Raw genomic sequence first — 26,990 nt, forward strand, 5'->3', positions numbered from 1 at the left:
TGCAGTTCTTTAGAACCTAGATTCAAATGATTACTTCAAGGGAAAAACATGGTATATCCCTTGTATTCCAAATGTTCCTCCTCCTTACGGCCTCCGCCTTCCCCTGACTCCCTCGTCGCAACCTCACCGGTGATCACTCTTTTCGCCGGTGCCCTTCACTGATGGAGGGGAATTGAGTTTTCTGCCCTCTTCCAGAGTGCCACGTTCCACAAGAGTTGGTTTAACTTTATGCCCCTTGGTCCTACAATATTTTGATCATTTGCAAGGCGTCTCCCCACTCATCGGATGGGAAGGCAGGAAAGCCAAGAAGAGACCCGAAATAAATGACTTTGATACCCTTTGGTAAGTGGTGAAAGTGGCAGACAATCAAAATAGAGATTTCATCATCAAAATACTATGGGGACCAGGTTGCAAAAATTCAACCAACTCAATACGACGGCTTTGGGCATGGAAGAGGACTCCGTGAAGGAACAAACATACCACTTGATCACGGGAAGAGTGAAAACACTATGATACTGAAAGTAATAATCAAATCACTACACATTAACGATGTACTCTTGATCCCTGTGAAATAAATACCTTACGTGCACACTATTCAAATGGACCCATGATTGTACGTAACAGTTCATTTACAGCAGGAAGTGAGAAAAATTCACGGGTTCCATATGAGACCGACAAATGCATAAGAGAAGAATATTTGAAAAAAACAAACCACTGAAACAAACAACTGAAGCAAACAATGAACATGAAAGAGTGCCACTCAAATCTCCAGCTATTATTTTGCAGGCATTGAGGGATCAGAACATCGTAACAAAGACATCATTTGGGATAGCACGCAGGATGGCCATCTCACATGTCTCATATTTGTTTCTACTGCTAGCTAACCATGAGCATAATCAAAATCCACAGACCTCCATGTTTCAGAAAGACCCCCTCTTTTTCCTATAGAATTAGTGGCAGTTCAGTTCCCCAGGGATGTTGAATGCATGCTATTTTTTTCTTATTAGCACTAGCAACTAAGCTACTGTATACCTGTGGTGTGCATGAATTTGTCAATTCTGCCAACACCATGAATGATGTACGTCCAACCTATCAGTCAAACTGGCAGAGGAATCATATCATCAGCACTGAAACATCACCTCCGCATTGGAAAAAAGCCCTGCAAATTTATAGAAGACAATATCAAATATGCAAATTTACTGAAACCGTGATTGCAAACATTGTGTCTTTTTTCAAACCTTAAGATCACTGCTCAAAGCATAATTAATCTGTCCATACTTGTTCAGTTGAGGTTAGCGGTATTACTTAGTGCCGCCTTTTTTGGTATAGCGAATATCCAACAAGAGCAGACAGTAATATAGTCCACAAAACCTGCATAAGAAAACAAGGGGTTCAACAGTTGAAACACGGCCTCGGGTAATATTCAATTATTTAACCAATCATTTCACCAATGAAGCTACATGTAAACTGAACTAAACCCAAGTCAGCTGATTAGATGGAGCTAAATTCTAACATATGAACACCGGCACTGACAATATAGAAAATCACCATATTTATTGTATTCCATCTCTCAAGCTTCCTTATCCTGGATTGCATATCATCAAGCATGCTATCTGTAGAAGAAATTTCTCGCATCGGTGAAGATGAATCTGAATTGAAGTTCCCTCCCTGCATTAGGGATGATTTCAGCATACGAGGAAAAAGTTGATAAAGAACAGTAGCCATAACTCTTAGTCTTATCACACAAACGGTCAAACACATCCAGAACCATATTACTGTTACACGGGAGAAAACAGATTCTGCCTGGCAGCACCACTAGCATGAATACAACTGAGGGTTTGTTTGGTTGGGCTGAGGCTTTTGGCTTTTCTGGCTGATGGCTTTTTGCTATTAGCTTTTAAAATAAATTTTTAGCTTCTCAGCACATCAAAAACCAAAAAAGCTCATCTCAACCAGCTTTTTAGCTTTTAGTTCATTCCTTAGAAGCCAATTTTTCAGCCTTCCAAAAATCAACTCACAGTTGGACTGTTTGGTTCGGCTTCTGGCTTCTGAGAAGTAGAACCCAGAAAAGTTGAACCAAACAAGCCTGAGCACTACTCTGGATACTGTCCAAAGACAACCGCAGACACAACAACATAATTCAAGATTGTTGGCGCTAAGTATCGTAACATCTAGTAATCTAAATAGCCTTGTACATTTGTTTTTTGTTGGGTAATACCCCGCACATGTTAGGAGCCCATATGTCTTGTACATGTTAGAGGCTCCTGATATGAGGCCACCCATTTACCCTTGTGTACATACAATGATGATAATTTTTTTTTCTCGAACTGGCAGGAGAGCTACCCGTCATTATATTAAGGAGGAGAAAAAGCAAGGCACAAAAAGGACCCCTAGCCAAAGCTAAAAAGAAGAAAACCCACGCTAAACACAAGACAAAAAGGGAAAAGGGGGAAAACGAGAACGAAGGTTGGGGGTGCAAACACCAGTACAAGCGATCCAACACCAAACTAGAGGCTACGACACCAAAGAAGACAACCCTCTTGCTCATGCAGCACACCACACTGAGGCCTCGTCCCAAAGAGCATGCTCCAACCTAGGAAGGCTTGGGGTAAGGCCATCAAAGACACAAGAATTTCTATGCTTCCAAATCCACCAGGCGACTAGCATAACAAGGGAATTGAAACCCAGACGGCTGGCAGCCGACACTCGAGCGAAGGCAGCTCTCCACCAATCCGCAAAGGAAACTTCATGCAATTGAGGAGTTACGTGTGACAGCCCCACTTGGTTTAACATGGAGAACCAATCCTGACGAGAGAAGACACTCCAAAAGAAGATGGTGCATCATTTCCTCTACCTGATCACAAAGAAGACACCGCTGCGGGTGTGGAAGGTTACGAATCTAACTGCCGTCCAACATCGATTGAGCACCACAAGCCATAGAAAGAATTTGCATCGAGGAGGGGCCCAGGACTTCCAAATACTCTTCCAAGGCTCGAATCCCATGCATCCCGTAAAGAACCTTTTGTAGGCCGAAGAAGCCGAGTAAGCACCTGAGGATGAGGGAGTCCAAAGATGCGAGTCTTGAACACTTGGCTGAAGGGCAACTCCTTGCAGCAGGTCCCAAAGCTTGAGATACTCGGTAATCGCCAGAATGTTAAGAGGTCCCTTGATATCTTTCAGCCAACGCATGTCACTGAGAACCTCAGCTATAGTCTGCCGAGATAAAAGACGTTTACCAACCAGCTTTACAATATTGGGCACCAAAACTAACAATGATGGACTATGGAGCCAACGATCATGCCAAAAAAGGGTTTGCTGCCCGTCTCCCACCATAGAAATGGAGATGGAGAACATAGCCTTGACATTGTGATGTACATATAGGTCAGAGCATGCCCAAGGCCTCGTCGAATCCGTCTTCTTGAGCCACAACCATCTCATACGGAGAGCCCAGCCGAAAATTTCAAGATCATGAATACCAAGACCTCCACAATCAATAGGACGACACACTTTTGCCCATGCAACAATACAATGACCACCCTTAACATCATACCTTCCTTTTTAGAGAAAATCCCTTAGAATCTTGTCAATTGCTTTGATTACCCATTTTGGGATATCGAGAGCCATAAGCTGATAAATAGGGATGGCAGTCAACACAACTTTGACTAAAACCATTCTCCCTGCTGGGTGTAAGAGGCCAGCTAGCCAACCCGGCAATCTATCCGCCACCTTATCAATCAGAGGTTGCAGCTGTGCTTTGGTGAGTTTTTTGACTGAAATGGGCGGTCCTAAGTGCACGGCAATTCCATAATAGCACTAGGCAGGGCAGCAAACAGCATATCGATATCCCCCCGTTGACACTGAATGGGAGAGACTAAACTCTTTGTAATATTCATCCTCAATCCCGACGCATCCCAAAAAGCTCCAAAATGGATTTAATCATGTGCAAATCAGAATCAATAGGCTGAATGAAAAGTGCAACATCGTCCGCAAATAGAGAAGCTCTATGGCCAAGACATCGCCGAGAGAGAGGGTGCAAAAGGCCATCTTCGTAAGCCCGGTTGACCAGAGCATTCAAACAGTTCATAACCAAAATAAAAAGCATTGGAGAGAGGGGATCTCCTTGCCGAAGCCCTCATTGATGATTAATGGAGGCACTTGGTTCACCATTAACTAGCACCCAAGTAGAAGCTGAAGCAAGCAATCCACATATCATGTTCTTCCACTTTGGCCCGAAACCCATATGAGAAAGAATATCCAAGAGAAAAGGCCAAGCAACCGAATCAAAAGCCTTGGATATATCTAATTTGAGCAACAGTCTCGGCTCCTTTTGTTGGTGGAGGTGACGCACCATTTGTTGCACAAGGAGGAAATTATCCTGAATGCATCTTCTTCGGACGAAAGCACTTTGTTTTTGAGAGACCAAAGAAGTGAGTCTTAGGGCCAGCCGGTTAGCCAAAAGCTTTGCTAGCAACTTAGCAAAGCTATGGATAAGGCTAATAGGATGATAATCACAGACCTGAACCGCGCCAAGCTTCTTAGGAAGCAAGGTAATAAAGGCCGAGTTGAGGGACCCCAATTTTCTAAAATCACCTCTATGGACAACCGAAAGTGCAGCATGCGGGCCATCTTTAATTATGGACCACCAAACCTCATAAAATCTCCCTGTGAACCCATCGGGTCCGGGAGCTTTGTCGGATGGTAGATGTCTCACCGTCTTCCAAACTTCCTCCTCCGAGACTAGAGCATCGAGGGCAACGAGATCATGGGACGGTAGCTGCAACTCATGAAGATCAAGGGCGTGCATACGGTCCTTTGAAGAGCCAATCAGCTAGTCGTAGAAATCAAACACCACCTGTTGCTTGTCGGCCTGGCTTGTAACCATCTTATCCTCCACTTGAAGCGTACCAATGAAGATTTTTTGCTTGCGGTGTCGGGCATGCAGGTGAAAGAAAGAGGTGTTAGCATCACCCTCTTTCATCCAATCAATCCTAGAGCGAAGCCTGCCGATGGTGCACTCAAGAGAGGTTAACCCAAGACATCTTTGCTTAAGGCTTATTCGCAGCCAGGCCTCATCATCTGAGAGAGGCCGATCTCCAAACAGTGGATGATTTGCCTTGCCATAAAGAGTTGCTGCTTTATGTTCCCAACTCTCCGGCAACCCCAGCTTTGTAATTTCCTGCTCAGCCGACTGAGTTTGATGGCCAAAACTTCGAGTGGAAAAAGAGACACCACAGGCTCAGACCATGACTGTTGTACCGTATCAAGAAACCCGTCGAATCGGGTCCAAAAACTCTCAAAATGAAACCAATGTTTCCCTTTAGGAGCATCACGCAGTCCAAGGTGTAGAGGACAATGATTTGAAAAACCAGATGCCATACTCTGCAAAATGCAATCAGGAAACAACAACTCCCAATCGAGTGAACAGAAGACACGGTCCAATCCGAACAATGTTGGCGAAGATCTCTATTAGACCAAGTAAATTTGCGACCAACCAAACAAATTTCCTTGAGCTCCAACTCATTTATCAACCATCGAAATCGACCCATCGTCGCTCGATCAATATTGGCATTGTTTTATCCTTTGATCTATAGATAAGATTGAAATCTCCAACAATAGCCCAAGGACCGGCACATTGAGAACAGATTGAACGTAGCTCAGCCAAGAAGAGGACCTTCTCCGCATCCGGTTGGGAGCCATACACCCCAGTGAGCCACCAACTACGTCACTCAGGATCCTGAAACTGAACAGAGATTGAGAAGGTATCGGTGCGAGTAGCAACAGCACGACAAATCCTTCCTTTCCAAGCAATTAGAATGCCACCTCTAGAGCCATCCACCGGAAGAAGATGCCATACATCGAACTCCTTCCCTAGAAATGGTAATATCATGGGTCCAGTTAAATTCGCCACCTTTGTTTTCTGAAAACATACAATATCCACCTTCATCGCTCCCACAAACTCCCTAACCGAGTCCCTCCTTGCGGCCTAGTTAAGACCACGTACATTCCATTTGAGGATGTTTGATACATACAACTAAGTTTTCTGCTATGTTCACAGTTGGGAGACCAAGGTTTCATCTTCCAAGAACAGGCAGAAAATACTTGATCCATACGTGGGATACTGCATCCTAATCAATTTTGTCCCTTATTTACAATGGGAATACTCGAAGTAACATGAGTAATGGGAAAGTCCAGCTGATTCTTAAAGACTCCAACCAAAATGCTTTCCAAGGATATTCCATAAACGTGCAACTTTCAACAAACCAGTGGGGGGCAGGGAACCAAGTCCAATCTAGGCCCTGTTTGGCAGCAGCTTAATTTTGTGAGCTTTTTTGAGAAGCCTGAAGCTGAAACAAACGTTTGGCTTATTTGTTGGCTCATGGCTATTTTGATAAGCAGCTTCTAGTGAAATAAACTAAAAGTTGATAAAACGGTTGAAGGCAGCTTTTCTGAAAAGCTGGTGTGCTGAGAAGCTAAAAATTAAGCCCATAAGCCAACTGCTTTTCTCAGAAGCCATAAACAGCTTTTTAGATAAGCAGTTTTTTCAGAAAAAAAACATAAGTTTCAGCTGTACCAAATAGGGCCCTAATATATCGGAAACCTGGATATTCCGTTAGTAACAAATGGATAGACATACTACATGCACTTAAAAAAAGAAAAAGGCATATTCAATAATCTAGGCTTTACCATATACCATTTGGTGGTAAGAGGATGGAAGGGCATACTTCCTGGATCTGTAAGACGCAAGAAGGGGCTTCTGGAGTGGAGGGTGTACTCCCACGGCGATGATACTTCAACAGGTCGACACGTGTTGAGAGAGAAGTTGTAAAGGCTTTGCAGTGGATTCCTAGCGCATATCTCGAAAGTGAGTAAAAGTCATCCGTCGGCCAACAGGTACTCGGCAAATCAGGAAGACACGTCTTGTGGGTAAAGTATACAACCTCTACAGAGTGAAAACTGATATATCAACCGTGTTCACAGTTATGAGCGGCATGAACCCTTACATGATTAGTCAGGTGGTTTCGGGTTGGTTTTTTATTTGGATCTGATGGATCACAGTGATGGGAACTATGATTCGAGTTCGGTTTTGGTTAGAGGTGGATGGAACCTTGGGTTGTGCACCAAGGTGGTTGGAACCTTGACTCGGGTTTTAGAGATCATTCACATAGTAAATAGGCTGCTTTCATAACTGTTTGATTACTAAATGGCATTTATACAAATAAACTCCTGAGTTAAGGCTATCTTGACTTTGACCCACATGTTATACTTTCTCACACTTGCTAAGTATTTCATATACTCACGCCTGCTCTCTCCCATCATGTTGTTCCTGCTCAGAAAGCTAAGATTTCGAGAAATTTCCGAAAGATGGAGCTGAGTTCTAAGCGTGCAGCTTTTCGGTCAATTGCTTGTGGAGCCGAGCGCCACGGTAAGTCTACCGTTGCTGTGTAATTTCTTTTTAGACTCTTAGGATCGTTGATGTAATAAGTTAACGCTATAATAAAGGATATTATTTCTATTATTCACTTATGACGTCACTATATGTATGCAACTTGATCCTAGCATACATATAGTTTACATTCGATTTGGTCTTAAAATCGAGTGTGATAATTTCAGAGGTAGTAATTGTGGTTGACGGGAGGGTGAGGCCTATACCTGTGCCTCCCCGTCATGATGCTGGAGAAGAAAGTCAAGAGAGGAGGTTCGGCCAGGGAGAGAGAGATAGGGAATTCTATTGCTTGCTTTATTATGAATAAGATCTCTCCTTATATAGGGAGGAGATTACAATCCTAATCTGACTCCAAATCTTAACTTCCCTTATTTATTTCTAGCTGAATTGGAAACTAAATCAAACTCTATCTCCTAATCCAAACAAATCTAATTCCTACCAAACTTATCTCTTAATAAAAGTAAACTTCTAATTTGCTGCTGCTGATGCTGCCGCCGCCCTTTCCTGTTGTGGCAGCCATAATGCCGGCCCACATAACAATAAGAGTGTATGCTAGCAAATAGACTGCACTATGCAACAACAAACATACCTGTGACTGGATGAACTCAACCAGTTCCTGCAGCCTCGCAGCTTGTTGATTGTGAATACCAGCAGAAACATTATCATCAGCTGGTAAACTCTCCAGAATAATTTGAAGATAGCTCTGCATAGCAGCAAGGAACCATGATACTGAAAATATATACAGAAAAAAAAAGTTATATGCCTATGCTTAACATGGATTGACTGAGGACTCGAAAGTAACCTTTGTTGTGTATGAACCATTCAAGCTGAGTGCAGAAGCAGCAGATGAAACTATTTCCTTATTTGTTCCTTTAATTTGAAGATATGGAGTCGCCACGCCTTGTAGATGGTCAACTTCTATTAGAATCTTCAATTGGGTGAAAAATGCATCAGAAAATACTGGTAGTTAAACCAATGCAATTTAAACAAATAAAGTTAATCTGCTGCCATCATAACATTAAACAATAATGCCATAAAACATTAAACAGCTTAAATGAGTATTGCTTTAAAGGAACATGTTAAGGTAACCATGAAGCAGTCTCAAATCAGAAAATGTGAGAAATTTGCTAATCCATATTTTCATCCATACTGCGTATGGTTGGACCAGGACTGTCCAAGTATCATACCAGCTTCTTGTACAAACCAGTAGGGTATTCAGTTCATATTTTTTAGTATAGTATTTGTTTTCTGTATAGATACAAATATGGATACAGGTCCATAAGAAAATACAATTAAAATTACTAAGAACCAAACATTGCTAACAGTAAGAAATTTTCAGTTGTTCATATTTTTCAAAATTATGAATTCTTGTCGAACTTATAATTCTAAATATCCAGGATTAATGTCATTAAACTTTGAGAAATCTTTCGTGTGAATATTGCTATTTATGACAATTGAGCAAATGTGTCATCAATATTTTACAGTTCCTAATTCATTTAATCCTTACTCATAATTAGCTCAACAATGACGCAAAAGGATAATTAATCACTGTACAAGCATGCCATTGTGACACAATTGCACTGAAGTTTGCGGATGAAGAAGAAGAAAAGAAACTAGTCTCAAGGACAATAACAACCTTTCCATCTTGGTAAATCACTGCAGAAGCTTCAATATATGCAACAGCTTGGTAACTACAAAACAGGAAAGGAAATAAATAAATACATCATAGACGTTGATGACACTTCGGAGAAACGTAAATAATTTAGGAAATAAATCCAGATGGCTTTTGTCATATCAACCGAATTTTGCTATAATACAATCCCAACTTATTGTCTCATATAGCTCAGCTTGTATAGCACAGTTCTCCAGTGGTTATAAGTTCCCCTGCACCATTAATTGAACATTTATACTGTTGCTTCTTAGTATGAACGTATAGGTAACTAGTTCGATCCCAATTGACACAACTACTTTGGAAGTATGGCATGTTTGATACAGAAGTATCTGATTAGAACGCGTTCAAAGAAGATGAAAAAAAAACTGAACAAGGATGGTTACAGAAATGTGACTACTGTAAACTTGACTTTGACCATATAGGTACCATATAGATCCCTATGATTCAGAATGGGTCCCAGTAGTCAAGCAATGTTGACTTTGACCATTTTTAGTGGATTTCATTATAGAATTTGGTGATGAGATGGAGCGGTTTAGTTATTGTATGTTGATGTGGAGACATCATGTCACATCTAACATGGCATCTCATCACTAAGCCCACAGTCGCATCTACTAAAATGGCAATTAAATCCAACAAGTGGCCTAAGTGGCACATTAGTCAAGCGCTTAGGATTTTGATGTTTACACCTTGTGGCACCAACACACTGGTGAAAGAATGCCCAGTGCGATTTTTCATCTTGAAATATGCGAAAAGATGGGCAACATCAAAATAATGCACCACTTACCCAAGCTTAAGAAGCCCTGCAACAGTGCTGGCACTAATATCAAAATCAACCTTTGGCTGGATAATAAAATTTCCCTCCCTAATAGGCTAGCATAAATTGAAGGGATGAGAAAGGGAAGCATGTCATGAACCAATGCCAAGAAAACAGAATGAAAAAGATAACACGTTAAGTATGCAAACCTCTCGTATTAACAATGCAAATCTTCCTTCACAAATTCTGACCCGGATACACTCGCTTTCTGTCAACTGTCCATTTGATGGTACGCCAGGAAGCCTTAGATAAACATCAGTAAAGTTCTGCACAGAACTGCAGACTTTAGTAGCATCCAGTACCTTCAGTATGTCTTGGTAGGACACCTAAAAAAGGGAGCAAAAAATCATCACCACCCAAAACATGGAATGTGAAGTGTTCCCCTTAGAGGCGGCCTAGGCACTAGGCTACACTACTCCTAGCCGATTTATTCTGCCTAGGCGACCGCCCAGACCTGTCTAGGCATGCCTAATTGACGATTAGGTACTCTGCCTCCCAACTAGCGCCCAGGGGAACACTAGAAATGTGGCATATAAAGCTGTATATTTACCTGTTTTTTACTTTTTAACACAAAAAGTGAGCTTTCAGGAGAGAGCACAGGATCAAAATCATTTTGAATCTTAAGCTGCCAAGCAAGTAAAGAAGGAACAATGCATAAGTACACATCACTTACTGAATACATATTAAGGACAAAACAACAGACAATTATGTATGAAAAAAAAAAAAACTAGGTCAACATTTATGTTTCTTGTACCAACATGAGCATGGACAAGATGTGGTTCAATGTATTGCTGAAAGAGCGGAAACACAGTGGTCATGATTTCAGTCTCGGAAATAGAAAAGCCAGCACGATTCTTGTCTCTTTGTATTCTTGCGATAAGATGCGAATGAACTCCACCAACCTAGTGCAAGGAAATATGTTAATCTCTAAACAAATATTTATGATGAAGTAGGAAAAAAGATGCAACTAGAATAAAAGTTATTGAAGTGTTCGAAAAGAAGAATCGTACCACTGCAATCCACAAATCCAGCAATTTCCTTATAGCAGGATGTAAAGTATAGACACCTTCAAAAATTACCTGGTATCCAAATGTAAGTCAAGAAAGGATCACTCCCTATCCATAAAGTTTAAGAATTGTAGAAGGTAATAAATACCAAAAAAAAGAGTAAATATCAATGTTTGGAAGATAATATTATCGAATTCAACCATATTCGACTCTAGTGTATCCGCTCATTCAAATACAAATATTTCAATTTTCTGTCAGACTTTCATTTCATCAATTTATACTGGTTTTGTACCGTTAGTAACTCATACTTTTGTAGAACTCTATAGACAACATATCATGAAACTAAACAGACACACAGCCATTTAAGAAGAGGTTTAGACATTACATATTCAGAATAAATTACAATGCACCAAAAGATTTAATTCTCCAGAGATGATCATCCTATACTTCTAAGATAGTTATTGAGAAATTCCAAAAAAAAAAATAGCATATCAGAGTAAAAACGAGTCCAGCTGAGCCATAGAAAAATGTACTCAGATGAGAGGTTGGGTGGGTATATACTTTACCACTCCACTTTCCTCGGAGACTTGAACCTCCTTGAACCCATCTCTGCTGAAATTTTCAAAGTCGAAGCAAGGAACTTTCGCCTTATGACTATTTCTGATCTCCATAATGTTCTGTATTACAACAAGAGATGTTCCCATTTTACAGAGAGTAAGGAACTAACTACATGCCCAATGAGACCATGAACCAACAATTGTACAGAACTACAGCCCAAACAAAATTGTGAGCAACTAATTGTGTTTAAATGATAAAGCTGCTAACAGGATTATGTTGCATTACAATAATTCTTATCTTATTACATACAGATCTTTTTGTACCATTCACCTTAGACAATTACAAATAGTTCAGCTAAGCATTTCTTTTAAACAGTATAGGTCTGGATCCTTTATAAAAGGCTACACCACAGCATTCAAAGGGTTATCTTTGGACGCTATAAAAGAGGTTTAAGGGTGTGCACCATTATTAGCAACCCATACAGACCTTGTCTCTTGGCCAATTTATCACACGCATCCTGGAACCATGATGTAAAAAGCACTGTAACTAGGGGATTACCGAAAATTATACAGGCCTAGAATTGACTTGGACTTTCATAATGAACAAGAGAATCTGAGGCATCCCCTCTTGAGGTTCATCATATTTAAAGGAACAGTGAAGACTGAACCACTGGCTGGACCAGTGAACTGATGAACCAACTGCATTACTAGTATGATTGATGATCCGGTTCCGATACTATGGTCAATGATAGAAGATGAATAAATACTGCTGATCACTTTTGAATGAATTAACCAACCTTGTTACACTTGTCATTAAGCTGCAAAAGGGAAGGTGCCATGGATTTGATGGTATAATGGACCACATCATCTAAAGTTTATTAGGTTCAACCATAAAGATATGCCAAGGAAATTTAAGAAAAATAGAGGATGGAATAACTTGGACGTGATTATGATATATGGACAGCCAACAGGTATCAACCAGGGTTTTATTTACCCTTTTCTTAAAAAGAAAGAAAAAAAAGAAAAGGCAAGTCCATGGTCCTGGCGAGTAAGATGGAGATCAGCAGGTTTCTAATAATATTCTAGTCAACTAAGTTTCATCTCTTTGGTTGGCTTCATTTTTATATTTCCTCAAAACTCAGAAGCACGAAAATCATTAATATCAACATCTGTGCTTTTTATCTTGCATAATAATTAATGCCCACACCCTCAAGTACCATATAATCAACCATAATTATGCCAGCTGTGTAGATACCAGACGAGATGGGAATTTGGTGACTATCTTACCACCAGTTTTTGGAAAACTAGTTTCGACTATCCACACATGGACAGAAAATTGGAAGCATTTGCGATATGTAAGTTAGCCTAGGAAATGAAAAGGGGATATATATAACCTTAGTCAGCAAAGCGATATCCAATGAGCTATAATCATCATACTTATAATCTCTCACTTGCTCAGGTTTGTAATAACTTTCCAAGCTTACAACTTCACAGCCAATTATATCTGCCATCTTCTGAGCTAAACTTGTCTTTCCTGATCCGCTAGGACCACCTACAAATCACAACAGGAAAAATAGTACAAACTTAAGCACTTAATACCAAAAATACCAATGCAACTTGCTGATGACATGTGAAATGAAAGAGAAAGTGAGAGGTCTTTGTTGTGCAATTATAGCAGAAAGATTATCAAGACATAGAATCGATATAAAAAATGCAACAAGGTAGACTGGCACCACAGAGAATGTAACAGTAAATGCCTCTCTAGATCTCAAGCCTTAGATAATTCTCTGATTATTTTAAACAATCAAAATACATGGAACTTGTTAGGAATAGCAACTTGTATTCCCTGGAGGCCCTGAGCCAGTATATACGCATGTATAAGTGACAATATGCAAGGAACCCCTTATAGTCTAGGAATATTACATAGCGCAATATATATATATATCTAACACCCCCTCTCAAACTCATGGGTGATCAACCACATTGAGTTTGGAGAGATAGAATATGTGTTGAACTGTACTATGTGCCTTCGTGAAGAAATCATCCAACTGAAGCTCGGAAGGAACATAGTGTGTGTAAGAAGCATCAACACCAACATGCTTGGTGAGCTCATGCTTCACCGGATCTTGAGCAATACTGGCAGCACATGTACTGTCTAAGTAAAGAGGAGTAGGTGCAGCGGAAGAAACACCAAAATCCTCAAGTAACCACCGTAACCAACTGAGCTCAACTATCAACAATGCCATGGCTCGCAACTCAGCCTCTGCACTAAAACGAGAAATTGCGGTTTGCTTTTTAGTCTTCCAAGCAATAAGAGAACCACCAAGGAAAACACAGTAGACAGAAATAGACCGACGATTAGAAGGATCACTAGCCCAAGTAGCATTAGAATAAACCGTTCGTGTCCAAATCGGGAGATTGACGGAGCAAATCGAGCCGAACACGAAGGGGCGAGAAAGGGAGAAAGCCAGCAAGGGAGTGCCGATGAGTAGATCGAGAAGGGTGGGTGGACTAGATGGGACCAGTTGTTGCGTCCTTAGGTAAAACCTAGCTCTAATACTATGCTAGGAATAGCAACTTGTATACCCTAGAGGCATGGGCCAATAATATACACATGTACAAGTGACAATATGTAAAGAACCCCTATAGGAAGCATGTTTGGTACTCCTGAGAGTATGTACTCCTATATACGTATCTTATAATATAGGGAGTATCTCATGTGATAAATAGTATGTACATGGAGCATGTGAGTATATAAGATTATTCAAGTAGTATGTATACTTTTTTAGGTGATTTGCACATATTTTTTTTGAGTATATTACATTTTATGTACAAATATAAAGGTATTATCAAAATCTATTAAAATTGATGGGACTTCTTTTTAATTTTTCATGTAATTCACATTGGAGTATCTTAGATGACTATATATGTATACTCATAGTGATAAAGGAGTATATCCAGTTCATTTATGTGGTATATCATAGTAGGGAGTATGTATTCCTAGGAGTACAAACTAGTTTTCCTATATATATATAACAAAACATATAGAAAATTATATGGAGGCAAATATTGTTGCATGCCTCAGTAGTAAACTACTATATCTTATTCTCTTTTATGTCAGTAAAGTATTAGATCTTGTGTGGTTTAGCGGACATTTTTCCCAATATGTTGCCTAATCAGTTACCGCCATTGACCATAACCAATGGATATATTGGGTCTAGATTTAGATTTAAATCAATAATACGATGGCATGATATGTAACCAGTACATGAACAAAAAAACCAACAAAGATTGTAACACCATTGTTTTTAAGTCATCCAACTAATCGCAATTAGTCAACGATTAGTCATCCAGTCGGTGCCTGACCTCCGACTCAGCGCCAGTGACTTGACTAGCTCCTAGTCGGCCGGTTGTCCGACTAGTCGCGAGTAGTCGTCCAAACTAGACACCAGCGACTTAACTGGGCTAAGAATTCAGCTTTCAGGTTTCAGCCCCCAAATTTTTACTTCTGCCGCCTGTAGCATACGCCCACAAGCAGGAGGGGAAAAATTCTCCCGCCTAGAGGCCGGGTCGGCGCTCGCCGCCGCCCTTGTCTCCAGCTCTGGTCGCTGGCCCGCCGCATCCCTTTTCTCTACCGCTGCCACCACCTCCGTATTCTCTAAAGCAATCGCCGCCTCCCTGTCTAGATGGGTCGATCTTCCTCCTCTTCTGGCAGTGAGTGTACCACTACTAATTGCTCTAATAGTCTGCTTGTGTATGTTTAGTACTTCAATTTATTCATTACTCGTATGTGCTATTGCCTATTGTATTTTTTTTTTTTTTTAGGGGAACAACAGTAAGGGAAGCCCCTACCGTTTTGCTCGTATGTGCTATTGCCTATTGTATTGTGCTACTTGCTCTGCTTCTTCTAGAGTTCTAGTGCAGTAGTGCTGCACTGCTTTGCTCTGCGTCAGTGATGTGATGTGCTATTGTGCTCTGCCAGACTGCTACTTGCTAGTGCTTGGTTAATCTACATTTGTGCTCTGCCTAGTGCCTCTGCTACTTGATCTTCAATTCTTGATGCCATGTACTCATGTGCATGTGCTCTGCTCTTCACTATTTTGATGTCATGTACTCATGTCTGTGTGATGTAATTGTGCAATTGTGCTCTGTTCTGAGCTTCTAGCAGTAGTGCAGGACTGCAGCACTTGTTGATGTGTTCTCAATTTTGAGCTGTAGGTACTCATACTCCAAGAGGTACCATGGTGGAAGTGGAAGTGGAACAACAACAAGATCTAGCTGCAGTTGATTGCTGCCCCAGCTGCGGTTGCCGCACCAGCTGCTGCTCCATCCCTAGTTGTTGCAGCCCTAGATGCTCTGCCGCCAAAGGTTGCTTATTTATTTGTCATCTTTCTTCACATTTTTCCTTTGCTCTTTAGTCTTTACATGTTGTCAACTTGTCCAGCTGCAGCTAATTACTTTTTCGTTCTTCATGTTACAGGTTGTTGCTTCCCAATTTCAAGCAAAGACTTACATGCTGGGCGCAAAACAAGTAACCAACTCCTGATTCCTGAATCATTTAATCTACTTGTGTTCTTCTCTTTATTCCATGTTTTACAAGATGATATGGGTTAGATATGCCCTGGATATATGCTCTAAACTCTGAATATATGGGTTAGATGTACCATGTAGCCCTGTAGGCAGCCTGGGGCCAACTACCCGACTTGGTCGACTAGCCATCGACTAGTCAGCCAGCTAGTCGGCCAAGTAGACTAGTCGGTCCCCAGGCGACTCAACTCGACTTTACGACTTGAAAACCTTGTGTAACACTTGAACAACCAGAGGCTCCAAATATTATACAATGATGAAATGTGATTCTGGCGACTCTAAGAATCCATTCAATTAGAATCCTCCAAGATCTGAAGGAAAGGGGGTCGCAGGCCGGGGGGGCTATAATTCTAAAATACTTCCGGGTGAACTTATAATGTGAAATTGCTACTAGGAATATTTGGATGTTTGGTCAACAACTTTCAGTCTAAGTGCTAAAACAATTCCACTTTGTAGAAAAAGGAAAGGTGGAACCATTACCAATCCCAACAATGACAGGAAATCCTTTGTTCTCCAGCAACGCCTGACAGATAACATAACACAACAATTAATGGAATATTTCTTAAATATATGTATATATAAATAGCAGACATACATAAATAATATGGTTCCATTTACCTGGATCGCTTGAATTGATAGGAGAAGACCCCTATCCAAGTCATAAGAATCTGGCAGGGGAGCTAGCTGGATGTTATTTCTTGAAGAAGAATCTGAAAATATGTTCAAGATAATATTATATATCATACATTGGACTCTGTAATCCTAAGCCTCTTCTCTTTATCTTTCCATGTAAATAGTCCATGGAAACAGCATCACATAATTCTATGAAAAGTTAAAATTGAAAACCTGGGATAAACTGCCATTTTGCCAGAACATGTTCCTGCTCCAACTTTTTGGGAGGAGACCTCGTCCACGGTTGCACCAAGTCATCAAGATTTGCTATGTTATCATTGGAAACACGAACTGGTTTAGGTGCAGCAATTTTCTTTTCTTGACTTTCAGTTAACAGTGTCCTAGAAACTGGTGGTGGTGTATTAAGTCGTGGAACCCCTAAGATCAATAAGGAACGTATTAGCACATAGCTTTTGATGGAAACTAAAGGAAATATAAGATAATTCTACCTTTGCTCTCCAAGATCATTTCCAAGTATGACTTTGTGATCCATGGTCCCTTTATACCAAGCTTAGAAGCTTCTGCTGCAACAATCTAAATTATGTAAGTCAGTTACATTTACAAACTTTATCTAAGGTTGAATAATAACAGACAAAGAAACCTAAAGCTTCCAAAATGGACTTTGTGGATATCAGAAATCAGGACGTGATCATTCAGAATTCATAATCATAAACTTTTTTCCTTCTCTTAGAAAAGCAATTAGATAGCACAATGACATAGCAGTATCAATTAAGAACATCGATATTGCAATTTCAGTCCTCTATAAATTCACGGCATACAAGTCCCGATAGCCTAACAAGAAGGAAATGGACAGGTACCTGAATAGTTACAATTTCATGAGCTTCCTTTAAGTAAACAAGTATAGCAAATAGCTGCTGTATGTTAATGACATTTCTTATCAATGATCTTGAGGAAAATTTAATGTAGAAGAGTAGAACTCAGTCCTCTAACAAGCTTTAGATGAAAAGGTGAATAATGAATGAGCATTACAGGAAATATTGACCATTTAGAAGACCACATGCAACAGAAGCCATCCTAATTATTTTAAGCAAAAACTAGGCATACTCAGAAATCGACAATTATGAATCTCCAAGACAAAATATGCCAATTCTAGCACAACTTCAAGGATGAGCATAAGAATGGTAAGTGACAGGAACCAACGGAGAATGGATGTCATGTTTGATTAGTTTAGATATTCCTAAGATTCCAGACAAAACCAAGAGAGTAATGCAGAGCACAACTGAGTCATGACAACAGTTTCTGACACAAAGCATTGAAGAATGCATACCTTCCTACTTGGGCCCTTTAACACCAAAAAGGTCTCGTTTAGGGTGTCAATAGTCTCTGCTGCTATCAGTAATTGATCTCTATTGACAGATGTGCATGTACGTTTAAAGCTAACAACAACACTGTATCCCAAGGCCAACAATCCTCCAAGAGTTGTCCGTCCAACCTGAGATAGTTTCAGAAACATGAAGCAGGATCAGAATGTCTGACTCCATTGTTGTAATTTTATGTGGTACCAGGTGCTCCCATGAAACAATTTAACACTTTATTTACGGAGAGGGTTTCGCCCAGATAAACGATAAAATGGCTTGTTAGTTGTGACATAGACTTGAATCCAATAATGTTATATAACATATTTAACATCTTAAGGTGTGTGATACTGTGGAAGCTACATAAGAAAGTGTGTGCATTAATGGTATTCCAAAAGAAATCAGATCATTTGCAACCATTATGTCGCTGCCGAAACAAAACATAATTACACAGATTCCTAAGATAATATGTAGCCTCCACTGTTTGAGACTTACAGATTCCACCGCTTTAGATTTTCCGCATTTGCCTGCTGGTGGAAATATTTTGCTGGTTCAGCTACTAGTGCAAACAAATTATTTGATCTTACTTCATAGTATCCTAAACATAATCAGTCGTAGTAGATACACAGAGCGTAGATCAGAAACAAATAGAACCGGGACAGCAATTATCAAACATTCCTGAATATCAATACCAATTTCAAATTCAATTTTTCAAACACAAAACATCTAAGATATTTACTTCTTCTGTCATAATGAGGATAAGATCATTAAAGAACAAAAATGTTTCTCTTTTTCCTCTGCTTTTAAGCTTGATGCCAACATTGCTAATGAAACTGCAACTGCATATAAAAAAATGGTACTTAGTCCGAACACATGAAGCATGCCATTATTTTCTCTCATGTGCTCTAAACACTGGCAAACACATACTATTTCACGTTAGTAAATCAACACTGATTCTCTTCCCAGAATGACAAATCGATGTAGGTATTCAGTTATAGTTCAACAACTCAAGGAAAAAAACAGAACTTTAACTTTTTAAGATTAGCACATACCTCAAACTCAGCTTTTGGACGGATTATGAAATACTTATCAACAATCCTCTGGTCCCCAAGAGATAGGTAGTATCTTATTCCACACTGTCTAACTTTAATCCAATCATCAATTTTCATTTCTTCCGAAGCAAAAGGTGGCCTAAGGTACATCTCAATAAAGCTGAAATAGTTGACAAGTTGACAAACCAATTTTCATGAACTGAAATGAACAAACATAAGCTTGATCAAGGTATAATGGAACTCTACCAAGATTGTCAGGATCCTGACCTAGGTAGTAGCTTTTCTGTTTGACAGGATCAGATCATAAAATCACGATCCTACCAGATATAAATCACAGATATTTCAAATGAAAACTGACGACATGGATACTGTGCACATGGGTGCACATGCACCCTTTGTCTACAGTCTACAGCATTGCTTAAAAATGGGATGCGTGCTACCCCATGTATTTACTCAAAATTCAAATGGTGTACACAGCATCATGTACGGCAAATGTTGCCGGATACAGGGTGCATATGTTACCTTTGTTCACCTTTTTCCAGAGGATATAAATTTCTACTGATATATATATATATATATATATATATTGGTCTATAATGCAATCTTTTTAAGTACTCAATTATACTTACTGTTTAATTTTATTTAAATCATTTTTTCTATAAATTGTATGATGGGTGATATTTCTCACACATGCAGAGTGCAAATGAAAGCAAATTAAACTAATGAACTAAAAGTAATGAAAGTATCAACAAATGTTATAATACACTGATTTAGTTTGTAGTCAGGATGATGTTAAAACCCAATCCTGAGCACGAATCATTTGCGATCCTATGAAATCCTGATCCATGGATTGATCTATGTTATGTCAACGCTGTAGGATTTTAGGATCGCACGATACTACAATCCATATCACAATCTTGACAAACTTCCACATAATTTTGCATATGAATTAGAGATAGGGGTGCAGAGGATACATGCACTCACTTTTCAGTTTCTGCTTTATTTTGATCAAAAGAATAGAACTTCCGGCCATCCGGTGACTACATATAAATGAGCAAAGTTAATATATATATTATGTATGTATGTATATATATAAGAGTAAGCATAACAACAAGCAAGCAATTAGTAAGCACATTGTGATTGTGTAACACATCAATAAACACACAGAAGCTCATTTAACTGGATACTACAAAGTGAGGATAAAAAACAGCTCACTTCAAATGCGAAAACTGTAGGTTGCTATTCATATATAATAATGTTGGAAGATGAACATGCATCAAAACCCCATTTCAAACAAGAACTTCAAATTTAAAATTCAGATGTATATAGATCCATATCAATAGCATGTTTGAGACAGCATTAGCCACATATAGAATCTTATGCAAGCATTGTTCTTTATGAGGCCAACCTTTTGTATATTTAATGATCAGTAAGGATGTTAATTGGTTTGTACATAGACTAAACAATACAAAACTGAAATGTGTCTGTCTGAAACAGCAGCCCGGTCAAATTAACAGCTTGATATAAACATCAGGTCAGTTTTCCACAGAATAGTACCAAGTCAAACAACTTTTTTGTTTTTGATATGCAGTGTCACACTGTCACGCTTGGGTCATGCAAAACTAACAAGAAAGGGAGTAGACAGGACAAACGATACATAAGCACAATTGAATTGTCAAGGTGAACATAATAGCCATCAATTTCAATTTATGTACCCACAAGCAAGTTAGAGTATCATTCTTGAGTTGATAATAACGAAGGGTTTTCCACCTAAGATCTTCATATTGAAGGAATCTTAGGTGGAATCCTTTAAAGTGCAAGCTAATTTTTGATTGACCAGTTGTCATGGGCTACATCGAACTAGATCAGAAAGTACAAATGGGAGGCGGAAGGGTGTGGCCCTGGAGCTTCCGGCGGCTAGCCATGGCGAGGCACAGAGAGAAGTGTGGCTAGGGTGGGGTGGGGGGCTAGGAAGAAGATACTTCTTAAAATATAACTGCTTAATCTCAATTGATAGACCTCGTCTCCTTAAATCGAGATAAGGCCCTAACAAAATGTAGCTAATTACAGCAGTCCCTAAAGAATGGGATATACAAATCTCAATACATATAATAATCTTAGCTAACTTGGAAAGCAAGCAAATTCCTAGTTATCCCTGCATTGTCATGATCATGTTAAGATGGGGCTGGCTGGTTGGTACTTGCAACTGGCATAGGTGTGGCCCCACGTAACACAGTATGGCCACTTGTTATACTACACTAACGAAAGCTAGTAGCCTAGTACTATGTGTTCAGAACTAACTCTACTAACCTTCTATCAGGAAATGTTTATCAAAATTTACTTGTGAAGGGACTAACAAAAGAGGATGCTGACACTATTATTGTTCTCGAATAACAGAACAATATGATTATCTATCACATCAAAAGAAAACTATCAGCACAGAAATACTTCAACTTTGCATGAAATAAACAGAATGTACTTCCTTCATCTAAAAAAATGAAATAAACAGAAACATTGATAACAACAATATTATTCATCAACGGTAATCCTCTACTGACCTCATTTTTGCACTTAAGCTTGTAGTAAGGTTCGCGGAATGAGCAGACAAAGCTGTTATCAATCCTAATCTGCGCTAGCAATTCAACTAGGAAACATCATGTCCAAAGAACCAAATGATAGTTAGGAAACAAAAGAAATAAACAGCTATGGATGGCAAGGTGTGTACTTGTGCATGATGCAGGTCTGGCTCAATGTGCTTTCTAAACAATGGAAATATGCTGTCGATCAGATAGTCCAATGAGCAAGAATCTCCAATATCATGCTGAACTTTAGAAAGCAGGCTAAAATGAACACCACCAACCTGAAACTCATTTGCAAGGTTACTCAACAGGTATGATTACTATTCTGTAAAACTGTAAGTCTTAACAAAAAGGATTTTATAGAAAGTAAGCAACTATCATGCTTACCACAGCAACCCGGATATCAAGCAATGATCTTAGTGTTGAATGCAGAGCATAAGCACCATCGACAATCACCTGGAACGAAAACTTGTATCAGAAAAGGAAAAGATCTTATCACAAGATGTTAGAGATTTTATAGCAGTATAGCATGTATTGCTGAGATATTGCACCACTCCAGATGTAGAAATCTTCAGTTGCCTCCATCCTGTGCGTTTCTTCTCTTGAAAATCAACCAGTGGCATCATTGTATCTTTACCCTTTACAAGATCCTGCTCAGTAGACATGACTGTAAGGGTACTAGTCATATACCAAAATAACCAGAAAGTTATCAATATGGCGAGCAAACGGTATACAATTAAAATTGCGCAATTAACATCTGGAACATTGATTTAACCAAGTATACTAAGTTCCGATAACAAAAGCAAGCATTAATTTTACAAACTCAAATTGACAATACAAAAATGCCAAACTTGTGCATGAAAAGGTCCAGCAGTAAATCATTATTCATTACCGTGCAAGATAAAAACCACGGGGTGCCGGATATTAGCTAAAGCCGAAACATTACACCAGAGGACTTGGTCGGGTTAGGAATGCCAAATCTTGCAAAACCTGCACATTTCTTTGTTTCACTATACTAACTGAGAGATCTAAACAATTATAAATTCACAAATGAATAGATCAGAACCAAGGAAAATTGGAATGTTGGGCCTCTAAGAAGACCAAATACTTGAACTATATTCGACATCTCTATTTATTTCTTCACGACGGACATGTGCATGAGTGCCTAGCACAAACTGTTGGAATATCTTCCTACCAGGCCCAGCCGATAGGCCCAGGTCCAGCGACCGGCCCTATCACCCCAACCGCCAACCAACCCTATTAGGGTTGTGTTTGTATAGAAAGGATTTGTATGTATAGAAAGGATAGTTGTAGTTTCCTAGTTTAGAGAGATTGATCACTTACCTTGTATAGCTCATCTCTTACCTAGTTTAGCACCATGTACATCTAAATAAGACAGCCGGCTCCAATGGGAATAATCAAGCCGAGTATTCCCCATCTCCATACTCTTTCATGGCATCAAACTAGGAGCTTCCCCCCCCCCCCCCCTCTTGCGACTGTTCCGTTTTGCGTCGCCCCCCTTGCGCCGACCCCCCCCCCACCCCTGCGCAACTCCCCTACGCACAAATCAGCGCGGCAGCATCCCCCACCCCCAGCGCCGATCCACTTCACCATGGCCAACACCCAAGCTTCTGCTATTTCCACCATAAATGTGCATACACACATCCCCTTCTCACTCGAGCTTCACCCACCGAATTACTCCCGCTGGCGCGAATTATTCCAAGTCCTCATCGGCAAGTTCGGTGCCAAGGGCCACATCGATGGCTCATCCCCCAAGCTGGACACCAAGACAGGGACCAGCGACGCCATCTCCGCTTGGGAGTCAACAGACTACGTCGTACTCTCTCTGCTCTACGCATCAATCTCCAAGGAGATCCTCTCCATCGTCATCGTGTCCGGTGCTTCCGCGCACGCTGTCTAGACCAATCTAGAGGGATTGTTCCGCGACATGGCTCAGGGCGATCAAACCATCTTGGTCTACTCCCAGCGGCTCAAATCCTTCACCGACTCCCTCGCCGACCTCTACCAGAAGGTGTCCGAAGACACTCGTCCTCACCATATTACGCGACCTGTTCGACCCCTTCTGCAACATCACCACCATCATCAAGACAAAGACGTCGTTCACAACATTCCTCAAGGCTCGCTCTCTCCTTGATGAGGCGGACCTCAAGATTGATGCACCCGCCGGTTCCTACACAGCTCTAGTGGCCACCACCAACGCCAAACCCGCTGAACATAGCTCCTCCAACCACTCAACTGGCTACGGTGCTGGCACCAGAAATTCCACCTCTAGCAAGGGCAACAACGGCAAGGGTAACAAGAACAAGAACAATCGTTGCGGCGGCAATAGCAACAACGGTAATGGCGCCCGCGGCACCCCCCCCCCCCCCCTTTCTCCCTCCCTCCCTAGCCTTGGGGTGCCATGTGGCCTAGGGCTGGCCAAGGCATCCTCGGCCCACGACCCCAAGCTCCCGGCGTGCAGCACGCTTTTGTTGCACTTGACGCGTATAGCATCCCGCCTGTTGCACCACTCTCATGGGATCAAGCCTCCCTCATCCAGACCATGAACGCCATGTCCATGCAGCAGCAAGCACCTTGGTTCATGGACTCAGGTGCCTCCTCCCACATGTCCGCCGATCCGGGTAACCTCTCCCATCTCTCTCCACCCTCGAAAACCAAAACACAGGTCGTTGTCTGTAACGGTTTTGTCCTTCTCGTAAATTCACCACTGACAATTTTTGTTCTATAGAGTTTGACCCATTTGGTCTCTCTGTGAAGGATCTCCGCACCAAGAACGTGATTCTTAGGTGCAATAGCTCCGGCGACCTGTACCCATTTTTCGCGCCGCCTATCCATCGTCATCACGCCTACATCAGATCTGCACTTTATTTATCTCTTCTAACAATTCTAATGTTTATGAAAACTAATACATAGGTGTTCAAAAATAGTATTCAGGCCTAAATGTTCCCAGTAGCATTAAGTGTGCAGTCAGACCACCGTTCAGCAATTATGCGATATGTGGCCTCGAGTCCAGCCTTACATGCAGGTTCAGATCATAAATACTATAAAACACAGACATTTTATGTATATAATGGAAATAATATGTGCTGAATTTCTCCCAAAAAAATTGTGCTAAATATAGGCAATCATGCATAAGGATAACAAAAGGAAGGCTCTAAGCACTAAAAAAGAAGAAGTACCTACATACAAATGTATCGAATAGGAAAAATGAGCTAGCAGGATGTGATAATTGTCATTTGTCAATTGGGGAAACCAACATGATAGGGCTAGGGGTGACAAAGCAGAGCACCTGACCTACCAGACGCTTATACGGGTGTATATGTGGCTTGAGCGACATTGATTTAGAAAATGCAACGATCTAATACGAGAATAAGGCATAAACTTTTAATTCAGTTGCATCTTGCATGTCTTTTAGTCACTATGATCAACAGCTCAACTATTGAAAAGTAAAGGTTCCATTTGTTCATGCATTCACATGTGCACCGTGTACAATAAACTCAGTGACCAGATGGTCATTTTTCACTTCTTCCTTTTTTCAGATGAAAGGTAGAGGATTATCTGTATTCTGATGTTAGACGACCACCAACAGAAAGCTGTTAAATTTCAAATTAGTTGGCATATAGCCATATTTTTTGGCCCAAATTCAAGGAGTGTGCGCCTATGCGGATTCTGATCTATCGTTCGCATTTATAGAGGACTAGAACACAAATTGACACCATAAAAGGGAATTGAACATTTCTCTTTCTGAAAACAACTCCTACTACCCTATGCGCCCCCCATCAATTCAATTCTCCTTCAACCACAACCATTAGTGTAGCCCTACCAAACGGTACAATCGACAAGGGCATTCAAGGCCACCATTTCTCGCCACACTCAGACCCGTCATTAAAGCAAGCACCTTGTGCGCATCGAACCAATCCCACCCAAAATCAAACGGCTCGAGAGGAGGCACGCAGAGCGAGACCTGGAGGTTGCGCGCGAGGGCGTCGAAGTCGATGGCGTCGACGTCGCTGCCGTCGTCGGCCCCGGCCCCCGTCCGGTAGTCCTCCATGGAGACGATCACGACGCACCCCAGAACCGACGCTACCTTCTCCGCCAAGCTGCAGAAGCACAACGACACCCCCGAGATCATTTACCCCGATCCACCAAATGGCGCGATCTAGGGGGACGGTGCCGCTGTACCTGGTCTTGCCGGAGCCGGTGGGTCCGCCGATGCCGACGGTGACGACGAGGCCGTCCTTGCGCTCGCGCAGCTCCTGGATCGCCTTGACGAGGAGGTAGAAGCCGCGGTCGAAGGACTGGGAGAACGGCGACGGAACGGATTAGGACGACGAATGGATGAGGAGAGGGAGGGGGAAGGGAGAAGGGGGAGAGGGTTTACCACGTGGAGGGGGAGGGACTGGAGGATGGACGAGGTGGAGGAGGCGGCGGCGGCGGATGCGGAGGTGGGGGAGGGAGGAGAGGAGGGGTGGAGGAGGTCACGGCCGCCGGCCTCGAGGCAGCGCTGCACGAGGTCGGCGTCCATGGCGACGCCGGGGAAGTGGAGGTGGAGTGCGGGGGAAGGAAGGGAGAAGTGTTTGTTGCTTGTAAGTAGTTGGAACTGCCGCCGCCGCCGCCGCCGCTGCTTGGCGTCGTGTGGGACGCTTCCGGTCCGACGCTCCGAGGGGCCCGGGGGTCGGGGCAGGGGTTGGACTGCACCGGAATGAGGAACCGGCGGACCGGCCGATGCAGGTGGCCAAATTCTTACCACGGCCAATGGTGTGGCAGAAAAATTTCAGTTTTCACTATTTAGTAGCCAAGGGCTTATTTTTGAAATATTAATTGAATTTCCAAGTTTAATTACATTTTGTTCCCCAAGAAAAAATATTTTTAAAAAAAAAGGTATGGCTTGATACCTATAGTTTGGCTGACCTAGTTAAAAGTTGACTAGTTGTTCATGCGTTGCTGTGAATGTATTAAGCGTGCCACAATGTTGGATATGCCTTATATACTCTCTGTGTTTGGTCTTTCACGCTAACGGTAGTCGGGAGCTTGTTGAAGATCGCTAGAATGAGAACCTGGATTGCTATGACTCTCATCATGTCGAGGATTTGTACTCGATTGGCCTATTGTTATGATATGAAAATTAGAGATACCTGCAAAGCTGGTGAAGTGACGTGTCCTACTTGGATTGTTAGACTTCCGTAGATCTAAGAATCCTTCTCGAATAGAGGATAACTTCCATATTCGGGATAAGTAGCTTCCAAGCATATCGTTTCTATACCTTACT

General features: G+C 41.2%; 1 protein-coding gene across 8 annotated transcripts; it reads right to left on the minus strand.

Moving 5' to 3' along the window:
• Positions 1-696: 696 nt before the first annotated feature.
• On the minus strand, positions 697-26,413 carry LOC133887642 (inorganic pyrophosphatase TTM2). Of its 8 annotated transcripts, none has more exons than XR_009903630.1 (28): positions 26,103-26,410; positions 25,904-26,019; positions 25,686-25,821; positions 22,252-22,350; positions 22,088-22,156; positions 21,847-21,981; positions 21,680-21,748; positions 20,106-20,161; positions 19,122-19,281; positions 18,042-18,206; positions 17,203-17,287; positions 16,928-17,131; positions 16,700-16,791; positions 16,562-16,604; positions 12,889-13,046; positions 11,504-11,614; positions 10,941-11,009; positions 10,689-10,832; positions 10,481-10,555; positions 10,080-10,256; positions 9,901-9,986; positions 9,081-9,135; positions 8,247-8,372; positions 8,034-8,147; positions 1,549-1,668; positions 1,279-1,371; positions 1,033-1,159; positions 697-942 (listed from the first exon to the last, which is right to left on the minus strand). XR_009903630.1 is itself a non-coding variant. In XM_062327591.1 (27 exons), exons 1-26 carry the CDS (start codon positions 26,244-26,246, stop codon positions 1,306-1,308), a joined length of 2,874 nt encoding a protein of 957 aa, XP_062183575.1. In that variant the 5' UTR covers positions 26,247-26,410; the 3' UTR covers positions 755-1,159; positions 1,279-1,305. The 8 variants fall into 8 exon arrangements, 2 of the variants coding, with proteins under 2 accessions (XP_062183575.1, XP_062183577.1); XR_009903629.1 differs by having other exon boundaries at positions 1,239-1,371; positions 26,103-26,409; XR_009903631.1 differs by having other exon boundaries at positions 755-1,159; positions 1,239-1,371; positions 19,122-19,260.
• Positions 26,414-26,990: the final 577 nt, after the last annotated feature.

This window comes from Phragmites australis, chromosome 13 (assembly GCF_958298935.1).
Source record: "Phragmites australis chromosome 13, lpPhrAust1.1, whole genome shotgun sequence".
Taxonomy (NCBI): Eukaryota; Viridiplantae; Streptophyta; class Magnoliopsida; order Poales; family Poaceae; genus Phragmites; species Phragmites australis.